Source organism: Opisthocomus hoazin, chromosome 5, assembly GCF_030867145.1.
Source record: "Opisthocomus hoazin isolate bOpiHoa1 chromosome 5, bOpiHoa1.hap1, whole genome shotgun sequence".
Lineage (NCBI taxonomy): Eukaryota > Metazoa > Chordata > Aves > Opisthocomiformes > Opisthocomidae > Opisthocomus > Opisthocomus hoazin.
Genome location: NC_134418.1, coordinates 42823924 through 42843683, shown reverse-complemented (window position 1 = coordinate 42843683; position 19760 = coordinate 42823924). Strand labels below are relative to the sequence as shown.

Here is a 19760-nt window from a genome sequence, read left to right as displayed (position 1 = left end):
TCTTGACACAGCCAGGCTATTGATTTCCCCCTATTCATTGACTGGCCTGTTCATAATTGAGAAAGTGTTATGAAGGAAAGTCTCACGAGAGGAAGAGTGATGGTGTTTGCACTTCTAGTCCAAGACTGGAGAGAGGAGGGTTCACTTCCCAGTCTTACAGCAGATTTCATGTGTGAGTAGCAACAGTCTCTCCCAGCTATTTCAGCACCGCCAATTGACCCAGGCTCCCAGCAGAATTTGATAAAGTTTCCACTACGGTTAGCGTTTTCCATTGGACACCACCCACCTGTCTACTGTAGTATATCCGAAGTCCTACTGGACACCTCCTGGTCTTTAGCATCTAAATACCTTTGAAAACCTGGATTATACCTCTCAGGGGTTTGCAGTGGAGACGTGTCTGAGCTGGTCCATGAGGACCAGGGCACAGTCCTGCACCCATGAAGCTTGGGTTGGATATCAGCTTGGAGGGGGATGCTGTTGGAAGTGCAAGTCGCCCTTTCACGTCTCCGTTCAGTGGCTGAACAATCCCTTCCCATCTCCACGGATGTCCCAAGACAGGCAGCACTTTGTCGTCCTGCCACAGTTAAAATACAGGTGTCTATGGGCTTAACAACATGCTGGCTGATTTCCTGGGGTTTCAGCTGAAATTCTGAAACCCCACCCCAGTTTCATCTCTCTGACTTCAGACGTCCCCAGTTTGTACCTTTCTTTCTAATTGCCAGTTTGTGGTCATTTCGTATGCTGTTGTTTCTAGCACATTTCTACATTAAAATACGTCCTGTTTGTCCTTAGCCGCTCATTACAATTCAGGATTTCACTATTGCAAAACATAGCTTAGGTGTAAAAATTGTCTGTTTACTTGTTTTGTGAAGTGGAAGAACAGAATATCCCTAATATTAAACCATAAAGCAGCGATAGTTTATTTATAAAGCCAGAAAAGGCATTTAACAAGCTGCCCAATCCCAGATAATTTCAGACTATATTTGTCATGTACTTAGGGGACATAGAATTATGAAAGAAAAATAGTTTCAGATAGGTGTGATGTGAGTAAAATGAAACAGCACTGTACAGAAAGGAAAGCTGGTGCAATCAAGGCTTGACAGATCCGTGGAGAGCCCATTTTACAGGGTTGTGGCTTCAGAAAGATTGACAGGAGTGTAGGAAGTCCCTGCCCATCCCGTTAGTGGAGACCCATTTGCTGCCTCATCTGTGCTGACTCGTGTCATTGTGGGCCCATGCTGCAGACTGCATCAAGGGCTGATCTGGGCTACAGTTGTGTTTTTTGTGGAATAAAATAGTGCTCTTTACTTCAAACTTGATTCATTTGGCGAGTCCAGCTCCCAGCGGGGGCTCACAAACATCTGCATGGGTTTGGGCTGTGGGGAGCCGCCAGCAGCATGGGGCAGCAGGTGAGCTGGGAACATGTCAAATCATAGAACAGTGTAGGCTGGAAGGGACTTTACAGATCATCTTGTTTCAGCCCCGCTGCCGTGGGCAGGGATGCCTTCCACTAGACCAGGCTGCTCAAAGCCCTGTCCAACCTGGCCTGGAACACTGCCAGGGAGGGGGCATCCACAGCTTCTCTGGGCAGCCTGTTCCGGTGCCTCACCACCCTCATCGTAAAGAATTTCCTTCTTTTATCTAATCTAACTTTACCCTCTTTCAGTTTGAAGCCGTTACCCTTCGTCCCGTCACTACATGCCCTTGTAAAATGTCCCTCTCCATCCTTTCTATAGGCCCCCCTCCAAGTACTGGAAGGCTGCTGTAAGGTCTCCCTGCAGCCTTCTCTTCTCCAGGCTGAACAGCCCCAACTCCCTCAGCCTGTCCTCATAGGAGAGGTGCTCCAGCCCTCAGGTCATCTTTGTTGCTCTCCTCTGGACCCACTCCAAGAGGTCCATGCCTTTCCTGTGCTGAGGGCTCCAGAGCTGGATGCAGGACTCCAGGTGGGGCCTCACTAGAGCAGAGCAGAGGGGCAGAATCCCCTCCCTCGACCTGCTGGCCACAATGCTTTTGATGCAGCCCAGGGTACTGTTGGCTTTCTGGGCTGGAAGCTGCCCTTGTCCCTGCAGGCTTCTCCTGTTGCCAGCCCTGGGTGAGGGCAGAGATACTTTGGAGCCTTCAGTCTACGAAACCATGTGGGGATCCGTGATTGAAAGTATTTTTGGTCTGAATGGGGGGTTTGGAAGGGCTTCCCTGACAAACTTGTGACCCTGCAAAATGGGCTATGGTAAATGTATATGGAGCATTGGACGAAAGGATGCTGGTTGCAGTATGTCTCTCTTTCTGCAGTGCTTACTGCAATATTGTCTAGAGAAGCCTCAGTAGTGCTGGAAATCTGTGTTGATGTCAACGCATGAAATGCATTTTACGTATCTCACAAAGATTAGTTTATAGAAGCACACTGAGTAACTGGTTCCAGTTGCAACCTGCACCAGATCCATCTGTCTTACCTCTTGTTGAAAACCAAGAAGGAGAAAGGGAAGCTTTTTAATTACTGTTTTTCCTTTTTGTTTGTTTGGGGTTTTTTTCATTTTTTCACTTGCCACATCCTCTTGTCATTTTATTACATGGTGATTTTTACTTAAGGTTACTTTTCTCTCTCTCCTATGTGACAGGCCTAGAAGATGTTGTAGCAATAATGATTCCTGAACCCAAAGGAAAAGAGATAGTGAGCCTCCTGGAGAGGAACATTACTGTGATGATGTACATAACGATTGGGACACGCAACTTGCAGAAGTACGTCAGCCGGACCTCTGTGGTGTTCGTCTCCATCTCCTTCATTGTGCTGATGATCATCTCGCTGGCGTGGCTGGTCTTCTATTACATCCAGCGATTCCGCTACGCAAATGCCAGAGACAGAAATCAGGTGAGCAGCGCTGGAATGTTTTTTTTGTGTTTCCAAAAAATCACCATGAGATTCAGCTTAACAGTCAAATTTGAGGAAGTTGTGGATGTGTGGTAAAAATAAACAAACCAAAACAGAAAACAAGAAAGTGAAAAGAGCGGGGATATAAAAATGCCTGTGTTTGGGAAAAGCCAAGATTTCTGTCAGTATAGGTGGGATTCAGGAAAGAAGAAATGAATAAATGTATAGTATATGTATTATAGAGGTTTTCTTCATGCTAAACATACAACAAAGAGACAGAAAGTTGATGACATTTATCAGGGAAAAGATTGCCTTAGTACATATAGCCAAGCAACATAGAAATGTGTATAACTAATGACCCTTGAGAGCAAAATGATCACTAAAATTTAGTGAGGTATGTGAATGTCTGTGTGTGAAACAAAGGTTCACGATCAGTGAAGAAAGAAAAAAAGAATATAAAGTGTTTTCATTTTCATATTTCTTTAGAAGAGTCTTGGGCTTGAAAGGGAAACACGTCCCTGTTCATTTGACAGTGATCGCTGAATATAGAAGTGCTGTAGTGATAGCCACCAGTGTTATTAAACCATTGCTCTTGGTTTTGACATCTTGTCCAAGCCTCCTGAAAGAGATACAAAACCTATAGAGCTGGAGAGAAGTCAACAACAGTGGGAATGAGCTAAGGCCCTCCGGATTTATAAAACACTGTTCACCTTTGTGGTAGTTCAGCAATGAATTAGAATGGCAACGATAACAATAAATTTAATCTTTTCTTGACTGGATGCAACTATCTCGGCATCAGCAGAACTGTGAAGCTGGGGCTTCTACATTTCATTCTAATGGTACAGTAGAAAATATTATCAATGTATGAAATCTGAGGAGATAACCATTTTACTGCAGGGAAAAAAATGCACTGTAATTTAGAGATGTTTCTGGACCCTTAATAAATTACTGTCGGTGCAGGAGGAGGGTGGCCTTGCTGGCTCTGCAGAAAAAGTAAGACTGAGAGTGTTAATAAGCATCCTGCAGAGAAAAGTACTGCCACACACTAACGTATACTTAACATATAACAATCCCTAACCCTCCCCCCACTGAAATTCAGGCATCCTCTGAGATAGAGAGCAGCTGCTCTGTATTTACAGACAGAAAGAATATATTTTCCTTTTAAATATACAGTATGAAATTTTGGATAGCATGAATGAGACTATCCCAGCTGGAATTTGAACATCACTGGCAGCAGATTTGCTGTGACTGTAACGGCTGTGATCATTTTTAGATGCTTTGGCTGCAAAAGCACATGTGTGCCTGATTTATGTACGTGAGTACCGTGGTGTGCTTTCAATCAAGTAATTATACAGGCACATTAGCAGTGTAAATAGACATACATAAACATGAAACCCAGCAAAATAAGAAGCTCATTCAGGTAATATGCTATGGTTTGGACCAATAGGTTTGTATGTTCAAGCAGATGTCCTTTTCAGTATTTTCTTTCCAAAGTTTGAACAAGACTAACATGCGCACAGCAGTTGTCCTGTGCAGAAGTTTTAATAACTTTGTTATTATACTAGTTTTCTTCTTCGGAAGAAGAATACAGCATGCATCCTAAGCAATTATTTATTATTATTTTTTTGACAAAGCTGTAATAATGATATGGGGCAAACTCGAATTTCTTCACTTCATCCAGTTTTGCCTGACATCGTGTCTAACCTCTTTATTAGCTCTTTTTGTATGAAAAATGGTAGCAATATATAGATAAAGCTTGACCATTTGTGTTAATGAGTTGTTGTGGTTTGTTTTTTTTCTTTTAGTCCTGGCTGTGGAATATAATGATGTAGGTAGCTCAGAAGAGCTCATCTTGCTCTTGCCCTTTCCATGAGGGTTCCTCTCCGTTTCCCCTAAAGTTCTGCTTGGTTTTTTTTTTTTCTTTTCACTGACACATTTGCTTGTAACACAAGGACAGAATCACAAAGTTCTATGTTAATATCTTGGATATTCAGATATATACAAGAAAACTTATTTGTGTTGCTTTGCTGGAGCAAGATTCTTTTGTCATTGCACTCAAAACCTTTTGCCGTTATAACTTGCATTTGTCTGTTTGTATGAAGGTATTGTACTTACTTGTTGGAAAGCCTTACATGTGTTGTAAGCACCTTCATTGCTGGCCAGCTTTAGGAAAGATGCTTCCTTCTATTTGTATTTGATGTACTCAGGCTAAAGTTTATCCAAAGGTTGAAATGTTTGGATAAACAGAGCGTCAGATGAAGGGGGAGCCAGCTCACCTATTCAGAGAAAATTGTGCTATCAGTTCTTACTCCTCAAAGCGATAAAACCTAACCGTGCAGACTTACTGCCCTGTTCTGAAAGTGCAAAAAAGTGTGACTCACTTATGAGACTTTGTTAAAATTAAAAGGAAAAAAAAAGCTTAAATTCATTTTGACATCTGAATGATTTAAAATCCCAGTTTTAAAACAAGGGCTTGCGAGGGCCTGTGTTTTCTGTGTCAGGTAAGAACCCGTGCCTACCTCTTTGTTAACCTCTGTCATGCATGCCCTTCCTGGGTTTGGCTGATGCTGGAGCTGCTACCAGGAGCAGTTCAGCCTCCTCTGGATTGGTAGTCTTGGCACTGTTCTGAGGGAATGGGACAATGTGGCTGACTGCAAAATAGGATTGGCAGAAAAAGCTGTTATCTCCAAGCAGTAGGGTTGTTGCACTGTTACAGGAAAGCAAGATTTCTGAACATCTTTCCTTGGTTACTCCAAATCTCCATAAGTCATCTTTGCCTCTTCCAGGCTGACCCATTGCAACTACGTCTTCCTTTCACAAAAAGGATCGTGTGTCCTTATGTCAAGCCTTGTAACTACCTTTGCCTCCTTGTCCTCTTTTATATGGTGACCCTGCTTTCCATGTCCACTTCCCTTCTTGCACACAGCATAAGTTGCTGATCAGGCAGGAAACCCAAAAGAAACAGATTTAATTATCCGTCAAGAAAGCAACAAGTCCAGCTAGTGAGAGAGGCAGCTAGAAAGACTGAATGATCTCCTGGAATCATTTCCTGTGACTCCCCAGTGAGGTGAAACCTGGACATACAGCATGTACATCTTCAGCCACCACTCTTCCTCCCCATGCCTGCAAAATCTAGGTCCACGTGCCAGAAGGAAGGCACAACTCACTCCAGTTAGGTGCCAGATTTTGGTGAGCAGAGAATCAGGTCTTCAAAGATTGTCGCTGAATGCCCTGGCCCGTTTGCCCCAACTTGGCTGGGAATTAATGCACTGGAGCACAAAACTGTCTTCCATTATGAGCCTGTGCACCTGCAGCCAGGATGTCAACTACAAATACGGTTAGATTTTGATTTTAATACGTTTAATTTTTAAGAGTATCTCTAGCACAGACTACTGTACAGTACATGTGGAAGTAGAAGATAGGTAGTAATATTCAAATGGATGAAAATCCAAGGCCTCATCTTTTTTTTTCCCACCTAACAAGATGTCCAGGAAGTAGGTGGTTGCCCTGGTGGTATGCCCTTTTGATTTGAAGAGGATAAATTTGTGTAATGAAAGCATAGGCAATCTGCTTCCTCAGGCAGCTTGTTCCTGGAGCCCTCCTGAAGATGAGCGAGTTTCTCTATGAAAGACTGTGGGACTTATTTGCATCAAGAGACATCAGGTTGCAGAGCTATTTGAAAGCAGTTTGGAATCACATGACAAGTTAAGTCCTGGAGATAATTCAGCAAAATGTGACTTGCTGTCTCAGCCCTGTAACAGCCAGGACACAGGCTTAAAAAAGAAAAAAGAAAACCAGCCGTGTCGGTGTGTCAGACTTCGTATTTCACTGGTAGTAGCAGAGTTCTCTTTTTGTCATCTGAGAGACATGAGATAGGAAGATGGCAAGGAGATGAAGTTTAAGGGCCGTATTTCTTCCATGTCATTACTTCCTGTTGGTTTCTTGTTAAGATGAAGTTTTCCGTGAAATCATAGTGAAACCAGATGGGCTCCATGAGTTTTGCAGGGCAGTTAAAGCCAAAGCAGGTAGTGATCGCACTGGGGCTGAGGAGAGTCTTGTACATCTTGTTAATCTCCGTTGAAGGATCTACTTTAGTATGTGAGTGACAGCATGTGGAGGGCCGAGCAATTATCTAAGAAGGAAGACTGCTGGTCATGGCTTTGAATGAGAGTTTGGGGCCACTGAATAGACATCAGTCTCTGAAGCAGTCTTGGGAAGATGCTTCGCATGATGGAGTCCGCAAATGTTACCTGTGGTAGAGGAGGTACAACGCGATCTCTTCCCTGCAAAGGTGATAGTTTAGTAAGGCCATTAAGAGAGAAGCACTTACCATAGTTTTTGTTCTACAGCATCTACAGTCGTTTACTTCCTCAGAATCAGACAAGCAATTCTTTCCATGCTACTGTCCTTTCTTTTGAACTAGTACCACCATCTCCGCAAGACCACTGCGTATGATATGCTTAACTCCTTCCAGTCCAGTACTGAATGTTGCAGCCTTGCTAATGAGATTATGAGATGGATGATTGTAAATCTCTAAGCCTCACTTTAAACCCTTAAACTATTGTAATGCCTCTTATCTTTTAGGGGAAATCATTGGTTAATGATAGCATGCCTTTTGTTCAAATGGAAGAATCCTTTGAGAGCAGGACTTTAAGATATTCCCGTTCTTTTGAAAATGAAATTGTGCTTATTTGCATGTAAGTCATGAACTTGTCTATTTAAGATAGATAAGAGAAAGAAAACATGAAAACAAGCAGATCAAAGAAGTACATGAGTCTTTAATCTTGTCCTTTCCCCTTGAAGAAAGTGCAAAAAAGAACTGAGACATTTCATTAGTTTAAGTAACAATAATGATAAAAAGGAATCACAAGCAATTGCTGAAGCAAGACGTAATGGCTCTTGTCTTGCTGCATGTTATCGGTCTGTCTTTGATTTACATTAAAGAAACAAATAGCTGGCAAGAAATGTTTCCAACTGTCGTCTGATCCCATTATTGAAGGGAGACTGTGAGAAAAATGTACCACAGAAAGGATGTTGTGTAACTACAAGATACTCTCTCACATGTAATAATTAGTTATGATGGAGAGCTCATATGTAAATCTCATACGATAGCCAAGTTCGTTTTCACCTCTTTAGCCAGATCTGAAATTGCTGTCCGCTTTCAATATTGCGTGCATTTTACCAGTCTTCCATGTCTTTCTGATCCAATAAGCTTGCTTTCTAAATTTAATTCAGTGATTTTAATTGAATCTGAAGAACAAAGTGGTAATTTATTAATCATATCTGCATGGTAGTTAGGTCTCAGTATACAAACTGCATGCAGCTTGCTTCCATTTTTAGCTTCATGCTCTTGCCCCCTCCAGCTGGAAACCCTTCTCACTGACAGGCCCCTCTGAACTCCGACAGAGGCGGCGTTCCCAGCCCGAAAAGTTGAATGTCTTCTGAGTCACCAAAGCTCCAAAGTCTCCCTCCTATTTAACAGCACATGGCTAGAAACATGGGTGAGGAGGGGAGGTGAAGAGAAGAGTTTAAGTCATTTATTGGTGGCAAATTGGGATGCACTGTATCATGAACTGTTATAAAACTGACGAGAAGACTTCGGAGTAGAGGTTGCTGCATGAAACTGTACGAGAAAGGCATGAAGAAACTGCAGAGAGCCCAGAGGGTTACCAGTACGGTCCAGGGACAGGAGCACATGACGTCTGAAGGAGGGGCGGCGGGAGCTTGGCTTGTGAAGCCAGGAGGGGAGCAGAGGAGGAGGAAGGGCTCTGCTTGCAGCCTTCAGCTGCATAACGTGTGGTGGGAGGGGAGGCAGAGTCAGACTCTTCTCGGAGGTGCAAGGGGAAAGGACAAGGGTAGTGGTCAGAAATTACAACAAGGGAAATTCCATTTTTATGTTTAAAAAAGAAAAAGACTGTGAGAGTGGTTAACCACTGGAACAAATTATCCACAGAGGTTGTGAAATATCCTTTCCTGGAGATATTCAGAACTTGACAGGACAAAGCTCTGACTTTGAAGTTGCCCCTGCCTTGAGCAGAGAGTGGGAGTACATGACCTATCAAAGACCTTTCCAGCCTGTGAGTCCGTCTGCAGATTGCCTCATTGTTAGGTTAGCTCAAGTGAGCAGCCAAGTCCTTGGAGCACTGATACAGGCACAAGCTCAACAGCACAGGGTGCAAAGGTAGCTCTGCTGAGCAGTGATTGTATGAGTTGCCCCACAGTGTTCTCAGCCTCTTGCAAGAGGCAAGCATCTCCATCTTCAGCGTTTGAGGACAGGGTGTTTTGCGTCGGGCTGTTATTACATACTTTAATCCTGAATGGCTGTGATCCTGCCAGCACAGTAACAGTGCTTTGGAAATGTGGGAGAACAGTCAGAAACATCACGCAGTAAGCAATTCATGGTCTGCTGGAGGGAAAGATAGAAAGGCAAAGAACAAGCAAATAGTTATGTATGGATACGATGTTAAGTGAAGGACTATATAGTGCTTTAGCTGTAAGAAACTGCAGATGCTTTCACCTCATTTTTACAGCTTGAATTGTTCCTGTAAAGCAGGCAACTCTGTTTTGCAGGAAAAGAGAACAGCAGAGAAGGTAATTCATGTTTTTCATGGTTAACAAATCAACAGCTCGCTTTCGGCACTTACATCTTGCTGAAGATCATGAACTAGTTCTGGAACAATGTAAGAATAAAGACCTTCTGAATCTTAAGTCCAGTGTTCACTTTGTTTACTAGACCAGGCCAAATTTAATAACATATTTTTCACGAGTGTCGGTAAAAAAAGAGAGGAAATAGGCAGGACAACCAAATAGTGGACTTGTTACATACATTGCTACTCGCTGGAATAGTAAAGGTACTGTAGTGTAGCATCATGATGGCCTCACATGCAGCCTTCACTGGAACTCCATTAGAGTAGTTTTGCCTCATCGGCCGTGGGTTACCAGCAAGCCTAGAATACCTACTGTGCCCTTATTGTGAATAACAGCATGGCTCACCTCATCTGTTTATATTTATACAGCACTGTGCGGTTTCACGTACAGTCACTTTAGATTATGAAGAAGCCTAGGGAGAAAAGGTGATGATTTCTGCGTGAAGGGATACTCTTTGCTTAAGAGCAATTTTTGTATTACAGCGCCGGCTTGGAGATGCTGCAAAGAAAGCAATCAGCAAGCTGCAAGTCAGAACAATCAGGAAAGGTGATAAGGTAATTTTTTAAAAATTGCTCATTATCAAATGAAACTCTGTGTTGAGGATTCCTTCAGACCACTGGGACAATGAGGCAGAACAGAAATGGCAATTGCTTATTTAGCTATTGTATGTTCTTCAGGCGGGGGAGGAATACTGGTAAGCAATTCACAGATTGAATAGAGAGAGGAGAAGGGAATTCTGTGAAGATGTGGAAAATCGTGAAAGTTAAAACAAGCTGACTAAATCTGCATGCTTCCCAGGGCAAGTTCCCAACTGGAAACATGTTGGAAAATCTGACTTGCTTACCTTGAAGTGCATTACTGGATTTGCAGCATGCATCAGGGACCATTTTACTTTGTCAGATAGGCTCTTGTATGAAGAGATCAGCTGAAAAATCAAAAGAATTAAAATGATTAATGTTCTCTTTCTTGTAGGAGACTGAGCCAGACTTTGATAACTGTGCTGTTTGTATTGAAGGCTACAAGCCCAATGATGTTGTCAGAATTTTGCCTTGCAGGTAAGTTGAAGGTCGACGGTTGCTTTTAGCTCTGATAGTGTCTCTGCTTCAAGACAGTCTCTGTTCTCCCAATTCTTTTGCTGTCCTGGGCCATGTCCAGGTGCTGAGAAAGGGATGAGTTCTATCAAAAAAAAAAAACCCAGCCATAAAAAGAGATATGCTGAGTAGAAACAGTAAAGCAAAAAGGAAATGTGACAAAGACCACATTATCTGTTGCTGCCATGAAAATATTCTCAGGCATGTGGGACATGGAGGTGACAAGAAGAGCTTTTGGGCTTGCTCTTTCTGGTTTCTTCCCCTCATGTGAACGTGCCCAGTGCAGCACATACACTCGCAGTGATGTGACACAGGAGCACAGCCTCTTGCCACCCGTAAGAGTTGTGTTCATCTCTCTGTGCCATTGTGTTGTCATCTGTGAAGTGTTAGCTGATGAAGGATTTCTCTAAGGGAATCAATTTCTTAGGAAATTTCCTAGGAACAGTGGTTCCCATAGGAGAGCAAGAGTAAGTGTTTGATTTCCCTAGAAATGGGAATCTCAAGTCCTGTACATACAGAGCAGAGATTGTTTTTTTTTTTTTAAATAGTTTCTTTTTTCTCCTGCAAACGTGTTCACTGGCTTGATAAACTGAAATATTTGTTTCTTTTCCTGCTATGTTGTTCCCTAGTAGGTATTTGAATGTTAGAAGCTGTCCATTTCTGTTCATTCATGTGAGTCATTAAATCTGTTTACTGCCATCACTAAATGGCAAACAAAAAGCAACAGATTAATCATAAATTTGACCTACTGTAAATCCCCCACAATGACAAATTGCATGAGAACTCTTTTTTTCTATGAACAGACACAAATGCATCACTTCATGAAGCAGAAATACAGAAAAATGAGAAATTACCAGAAAATGTGGACCTTGGTTTGACATCAAGCGTGTTTTCATAGAAGCATACTAAAGCTTGGAAATATTGCACGATAGAGATGGGCAGTTTTTGGAGGTAGTTATACAACAGCAAAAAAATATGTCTAAGCTCTAGCTTTCGCTTGTGTCTCGCCTCATAATTCAATGAGGCTCTAGTCAGACTTTGACAGTGCTGAGTCAAGCAGAGTGAATAGGAAACACATAGTTAACAGGTGATGTTCAGTTCTTGGCTGACTTAAAAGGTCGCCTAGAAAATGACTCATGCTAAAAGGTTAGCAGCAGCAGAACAGTCTTGTAAAATACTCACAGTTTGATCCTGAGCAGTTTTGAATTATAAAAACTCAAAGATCTTTCTCAAGCAGCTGCTTCACAAACACTGGCTTTCCTGCTACGCAAATTGAGGGCAGTATTTTACACATTCACATGGGTTTGGACTTCCAAAACAGGAAATGGTAGTCATGATTCTTTCTGCTGTTGTCAGTCTTGTCTCCTCTTCCAAAAAAGAAAAAAAAAGTGGATTAATTTCTGTCTCTGTTAAATGAGTAAGAGATATCTTTATCTATCTTAATAAAGACCTTCAGACTCTGTAAGTTTCTTCCTCTAACATCCTCAGTTAAACTCTGTGCAGTTTCTGAGAACCTCATTAGACTGCTGTTTTATTAATAAGAGGCTGGCGTTTCACCAAGCCTTACAGAAGCCAGCACCATGTGACACCGGTGCTGGTTGACCTTAGTGTTTCTGTCGAGGAGGTTCTCAAGATGTGGAGCTTTTTACCTGCAAAGCCAAATACGCCCCAACTGCTGCACGTGAAAGGCGCTGCTTTGTACTGCAGGCAGTAGTGGGAAAACCACTGCTAGCAGGCACACTCTGTATAAAGCCCTGTATATCTTGAGATTTCTTTTCAAGGCTGGTGGAGCCTGAATCTCTGAAGAAATTGTTACAAAAAATTCACCAGCCAATATTGCAGTGGATGAGCTCTGAAGTCATATAGGTACATGTTTACTAGTACTTACACTGTTCCCCCAAACGTCCTCTCTCTTCTGTTGGTCGAGAGCGGGCACTGGGGTAGCCTGTTGGTACATCCCACTCTGGAGAGCTAGGAGGAGAATTCCAGTGAATTTGTTGTTCTTTGTCCTCTTTAGCCAGCTCCCACAACTGACTGTATTAATGAACTTCACAGAATGTATTAAATAAATAAGGACTGACACTTGATAAAAGAAGTGTTGGCTTGCAGCTGGTTTTGTGTTTAATGGTAGTAAGCATCACTGAAGTTATCTTTGAGGGCACTGACACAACATCAAGTGTAACCAAGTTCATTGTTCCCAGAGTGACATCTCTTGTCACAGCCCTAGTTCCTTCTGCTTGTCCTCCATCTCTAGCTTCAAAACGCCTTCGTCTTTTCTGGTCTGGCTTTGGAGAAGTTACTGGTGCTGCTGCTCCCAATGTCTGCCTTTTACTAAACTTTTACTAACTTTACTAAACTTCTGCAGAGAGGCAAGACAGTTCTTTCAACCTCATGTCTGCCGAGTTCTTCATAAGCTCTTTTTTTGGCTGTTTCATTTCTGTCACCAATATATGTGCTTTCTGACCCTGTTCCACCTTGTTCCCTTCCCCTGAACCTTCACTCTATGAACAACTGTGACTTCAGAGACTGCTTCACTCCTCTTTTCTGTTCATATTAGGTTCCTGTGAAAATTATTTCATCACACACATTCTTCCCTTTGATTCCTTCCTCTCACTTACCCGCATCATCATTTCTTCTTTCCTTCCTTCTTACTCAAAAATAAACACTTAATACCATAAATGCACCCTGAAAAGCCCGACTACCATGCTGCTCGGTCTCTCACCAAAACTCATCTCAATCCTCTGCTCCAGCCCTATGTCTAATCCAGGCAACTGGTGCTCTTACTCAGGGTCCCTAGGGATGTACCTCTCTTTTTGCTTTTGCCTCGTTTTCTCTTAGCTCATGCTTTTCCTCTGAGAAAAATTACATGACTGCTAGGGTTTTGCATACAGTTCAGAAAGTTGGGACAAGGAGCAGAATGTGGGAGGAGAACAATTTCCCTTAACCTGGAAAAAAGCTCGCTGAAAGCTTTACAATAGTTTTACAACAATCAAATAATTATTATTACAAGTTTGGGCTGAGCCCGAAATGAGGTGGTTTTTTTGTGTGTGTGTTTAAAATTGCAGCTTTAAAGAAAATTTAAATACATTTCCAACAAAAGTAATCTCCAGTTAAAAAATATGAAGTGCTGTTTGGATAATAGTAAATGAAATACTCTGGGATTTTGAGCTTCTTTTTCCTTCTTTGTGCTCTGTGTGCTCTACACAGCCGCGTGCAGTCACAGAGTCGCAGAAGAGTGCAGGAGGGATCCCAGGAGGGCAGCACCTCTGGAACAGCACAGGGGCGCTGGCCGAGCACGTGTCATTCTTGGGAGTTATTTTTCCAACACACTCTGCAGCCTCCAGGGATGAAGACTCTGCAAATTCCCCTGATAATTTATTGCAGTGTTTCACTGCCCTGACTGTGGTGAAGCTTTTCCTGTTTTGTAACCTGGATCTCGCTTGCTGCAGTTTAAACACATCATTGTGTCTCTTGTCCCTAGAAGAGGTGAAGAACGGTTGTTTCCTTTCTCCTTATGGAAGCCTTTGTTTTGTGTGAGGACTGTTGTGACATCTCCTCTCCTCTCCTCTCTCCTTCCTCCCTCTCAACTAATCAATCGTAGTTCTGTTGAGAAACTTTTCAGCCCATCCAAATCAACATAGTTTTGCATTGCATGTGGTTGCACACAACAGAAGAAAACCATATTTTTTTTCTAGCTCTGACTTTGATTGTCAAAGCCATGTCCCGAGCCTGTGCTTGAGACATCTCTCTTACTGTCTCCCTGTATGGGTCATTACTTCTGAACTCATCCATGATGCCTCTGCCCTCTCCTTCCTTTTAAAACTTGTATCAGTCAGAACTGCAGAGGGAGAGGGATTTTTGTTGCAGTTGGTCTTTTTGCATCTTTGCTTAACATGTGACAGTGAGATACTGCAGTTGTTCTCTCATCTTACTTTGTGCTGACCCTTATTTTGCCTGAATTTGGATGATAAACTTATCAGGAGATCAAACAATTCACAGTTTATTGAAAGCCATAAGCATGTATATAGTGCTGTAGTTAATAACGAATAAAATAAACTTTCAAATTCAAATCTGCAAGGCCTGCCACCTCACTTCTCTGCACAAGTGTTTACATGGACAGAAGCAGATATTATGAGTGGTCTAATTGTCTAATATGGTACAAAAAATTGAAAATGCAAATCTTTAACTGTTTTTCAGTAACATTCCATTTTTCTGTAGATTTCTGTCAAAGAATAAAGTTCCTTCTGTTGTACATACTACATCTGAAATTAATAGAGCCATAATACATTGTGCTAATTTAGTACTGAGAAGTGCAAATTGACATGATCTGTCATGTATTTAAATTACTGGGCATTGGTAGGATTTATTTTAGAATATTGTTTTTTTGAAGCCAACTTTAGGAACACTAAACTTCCATTTTTAAAGTCTTTAAGGCATGAAAGTTCCAAGCTTTTGGTGGTTAACAAACATTATGAAATGCTGTAATATGAACCACAGCTTGACTGAGGCTTGCAAAGCTTGAACTTGAAAACAAAAGGAGGCTTTCTAGTCCATGGTAAAATGGCTTGATAGAAGTTATGTGGTTTCTTTTATCCGAAACAGATTTTGGAAAGCTGCTTTTTCAAGAGAATAATAAATATCTCAGATTTTGTAAATGTACTGATTATTTTGACACAAAAATGTGTTGCAGATGTTTGCAGTTAAACATATTTGTTCATTAATATGAGTATATAATTAAAGAAAACCAATCGCCATCAGGTATTCCATAGTTATTTCAAATAGCTGAAAAACAAGACACTGACTTTGAGTACCCTCTGTGAATTAATACAGCTAAGGAATTCTGCTGGTTAGACTTCTAAATGTAGAATTACACAATCCTGAGGACTTTATGCTTTCACCTATTCAGAATGCTTGCCTGATGATGTGCTGAAGATGTCCCTCTGGAGACTTACGAAAGATAGAGACTGAAATTTTGGTGCATTTTGTTTTTACCCAGTAAAGCAAGTCTTGTTTGGAAGAAGCATTGTGAACTTTAGTAGGCTTAGTAAAACCGTGGTTTAAACTTCAAATATCATGATACTTCATTTGTGTTAATCATACTGGCATACAGGATCAGATGAGGTTTGACAAAGTTTGGTGTTGCAGCCAGCTGATATAATTAGACTAGGTCGAACTTCTAAGAACAGATTTGCCCTTTCCCATAGTTGTGTGAAGTCAGACCAAGTACAGGAATGTGATAATTTGCCATGTAGCTTCCTTTCACAAAGGACCGTTTTTTTCTAGAAATAGTTAGAAAAAGCATCGCAGTGAAAAGAATAGGATTCTGAGATTTCACACAGGTTTGGCTTTGAATTTCTGGTGTTATTTAGGACTGAAGCCAGCTAGCAAGCCAGAGAGCTGATACTGTGTTTGTGAGAGCCAGGGTTGCAAATGAATATTGGTGAAAGTGCACTTCAGTATCTTCCATCAAGTTGAAAGGCCATGCATGTCTTGTTGTGTGAGAGACACCACGACACACTACAGCAGCTAACTCCTTCAGCTGAATATGTACCACTTAAATATTTAAAATTATTTTTATTGCTTGAAGTGATTCTGGCTTTCTCAGAGATTGCCTTTGCTTGTGGGGGCTGGCGTGTGCTCTGCTCCAGGCGGAGTCTTGGGCAGCTGTGAGCTGTGTCCACCCAGGGATACCTGGTGGGTTCGTGTGGCTGTGCTGTACGAGCGAGGCATGCCCGTGGGGCAGTGACAGCACACGGGATGCAGGGACAGCTAGGGACTGCTCAAATGTGAGGGTTTAGGCAGACCAACTTTTTAGGCAGAGTGACTTTTGAGTAAAATGCGGGACACCTGTTGCAAGCCTTAGAACGGAAATTTATCGCTAAACTATACGGTGCTTTAAACAAGCACATTACTTTGCCTAGCGTGTAAGTGTCCGTTGGTTTTAGTCTCTGAGAAAAGTGGCCCCCAGCAGCCACAGGGCTCAGGTGGTTGCTTAGAGGCCACTTCAGAAGGAGCGCAGGATGAGCAACATCCCCTTCAGGGCTGGGGTTGTTTAGGAGCTCACTGATGGGCAGCTTCTAAAGAGCAGGAAAGTCAGGGAGAATGTTTTTAAAAAGCATCATCGTGCGTTTTTCCATTTAAATGAAAAGTAGCATTTCTTTTTAATTCACTTTATTTCCTTGTGCCTGCATCCTATAAAGTACCAGACCCCCAGTGGCTTCACATTTAAATTATGTGTAATCAGGTTTGTTTGTAGAACCATCAAGAAATACTAATGTGATTTTTACCTTTACCAGCAAGCAGGTTTTGTTTACTGACAGCCTTTAACATTTAAAAAATACGGGGTTTGCTGATGCATCTGTTGTATTTTTCCTAATTCTCTAATTATATATATGTCTACTTTTCCAAACTCGGCAACACTGTACACATGTGCTTGAGATGCTGCAGAAATCATTTTAGTCTTGTGTACTTAGGATATAGTTTTGCAGTCCTTGCAGAGGTCACAAACCACACCATTTGAAATACTCTCCCTTTACTGAATTCAGAAGAAGCGTCTGCTACTAAGTGATAAATTGTCCTGTGGTGCATTTGAATTAAAATATCCTGGTTTTCATTGCAGGCATCTTTTCCACAAGTCCTGTGTAGACCCCTGGCTCCTAGACCATCGTACCTGCCCGATGTGTAAAATGAATATTCTAAAAGCTCTGGGGATCCCGGTAAGCACATTGCAGAGCAGGCAATCAGGGCAAAAAGGAAACACCAGCTACTTGGAGTATAATCCCTAGCCCTTTGCCTGCCTGTTCCCATCCTACTCTTCTTCCCATGTTACTGATTTATTAATTGATCTGTTAAGAGGAGTACAAGCTGAAATGTCTGACTCTACCTCTCTCCCGCACCCCACTTTTAATAGCACAGAAGAATGTGTGTATGGGGGTTGGTTGGGTGTTAGGATTTGTGTGTCTGTGGTTACCTGCTTTGTGGAGCAGAGGATTGTTTACTGGTGTTTTGGTGGATTTATAGATTCTTTCACATAGCTTTTGTTTGTGTTTTGAATTAGGACTGGATTTATTTTTTTAATCATGCTCTCAGTTCAAATCTCAAAGCAGAAGGTCTGCAAATAAAATTTTCTCTTCTATCCTAGTCGAGGACAGCTAATTGCTCATTCTGGGGAGCCAGATTTTTTTTTCTGTCAGATTTCTCTTAAAGTCTGTCTGTAGCAAGCTCTGCGCTCCTAATTCCAATTAGGGAGCATTTCTCCCAGTAACGAAGCACATGGCGGACCGCATGACGTGCAAGAAATTGTTAAGCTCTTTGTTATTTGGAACATTCAGATGTGGTTAGAAGCTGCCAAAGCAATTGATCTTTTGGGGTTGCATGTTTACATTCAGATAGCATATGTCCTGTCTGCTGTACAGTTGCCTAACCGCAGCTATCGCAGGGATCAGGGGCTTCACCAGGAAGAAGTGAGTCACTTTCTCACACTGTGCGAGGCTTGCCACGGGATAGAGAAGTACAGAACTGAAACACCACCAGTTGATGCGTTAACAGGTGCTGTAAATACCCTCCCCAATTACAGCTGGTGACATGCCAGCTCACGTATGAAAGAGCTGTATAAAGTAGCTCTTGTGAACATATTAGGGGAGCTGATGCAGCCATTCCCCAAGAGTTCATTTTCTTGGAGACTGGGAAGCCAAGCAGGTTGGTGCAGCAGAGGTTCCACAGCAAGCGATGAACCATGTTTTTACTGAAGTAGGCAGATATGTTAATCAACCTAATGTAATCCAAGCTAAAAACATACAATGGGAAAAATGAAGTAGAGCACTGCAGTTAGGGTAACACATCATGACACTTGGGCTACTTTTTCTGCTAAGCATGTATATTACCTTTAGAATATTAAAAGGTGATACAGCTGTTAAATCAGTATTTGAGATGTCGGGACAGGTCGGAATGAAGGTTGGCTCTGCCATGTAGCATCTCTGTGCCTAGGCTTAAATAGAGAAATTTTTCCCCAGGTTCCATGTCTTAGTTCACAGACCTGCCAGTGGGCAGTTACCCAGGATTTTGACACCTCTTCTCCTTACCTGATATATTGTTCGATGGTTTTCTTCTGCATCGTGCAGGACCACACGATTTCTGCTCTCACGCTGGTCCATTCCCATTTTTGCCCAAGCATTTCATTAACATGCTCTTCATCCAGCTTCATAATCAGGGAATACAGACAAATCAGACCTCCACTTCTTGGAGGTCTGCAGTGAGATGTTGTTTCCCAAAAGTTTGGTACCGTTAGTATTTACATCCAGAATACAGCTTTTACTACAGCTCTGTAGTGGGAGGTATGGAACCTAATTCCCAGGACTAATTAAAAACACCATTCAGTTTCCTCAGCCATTGTTTCTCTTTTCGCAGCTCCCTGCCTCATTCTCTCTGTACCATGTAACAGAAGGGGGATCCATCCTGCTCCCCTCCCCGCGAGCTTTCGACATGGAGCTTCTGTGGAAATAATTGTACCAGGCGTGTAAAGATACTGCTGTAACCAACATAAACAACTGGGTCAAATTAAGATTTCAGAATCAGCCATAGTGCTGGACTGTCTTAACACTAAATATCAAGCGCTTGGATGTTAATGTTCCACAAGCGAAGTTTGTTTAGAGGATTTTATTATACAAATTTCTGTAAAAATTTCCCTAGGTTGTTGTAAGACAACAAACTGAAAACAGCCTGCTCTACCATTTGGAGGAAGCATACTGGCTCCCGCCCACACGGACCATCAGTTAGGTTACGAAGGGAGAGCTACATGAGCTGCATGCTAGAGCCTTAACCCTCGAGGTGACTTACAGTAGGAGCTTCGTGTCAGGAGTTCCCTCTGGCTGACTGCAAAGGAAGTGGGACCCTAAGAGCATCTGGTAGCCTGGGCGTTAAAAATTCCTATACTGCTATCAGTTGTTCCTCTTCCTCCGTTTTCCCTGCCTTCTTTTTCTAGAATATGCCTCAACTCCTGCTTCTCCCTCTCCTACCTCATGCCCTTTCATGCTTCTCCTCTGCATAACCCCTCCTGTCCAACCTTTATCCCTTTGAGCTCCTGACCTGGTGTCGCTGCTCATGCTCCCTGCTCTGCTGTTAGGACCTATTCTCCACCCGCACAGAAACTGTGTGTC

General features: G+C 42.2%; 1 protein-coding gene across 1 annotated transcript in view; it reads left to right on the top strand.

Annotated features, from left to right (window-relative positions):
- The window catches only part of RNF150 (ring finger protein 150), a 129756-nt gene that overhangs the window by 68613 nt on the left and 41383 nt on the right, over window positions 1-19760 (top strand). The window contains exons 2-5 of the mRNA XM_075421010.1: window positions 2616-2866; window positions 9997-10068; window positions 10487-10569; window positions 17225-17321. Coding sequence (XP_075277125.1) covers window positions 2616-2866; window positions 9997-10068; window positions 10487-10569; window positions 17225-17321 — 503 coding nt within the window. The remainder of the gene's footprint in view (window positions 1-2615; window positions 2867-9996; window positions 10069-10486; window positions 10570-17224; window positions 17322-19760) is intronic.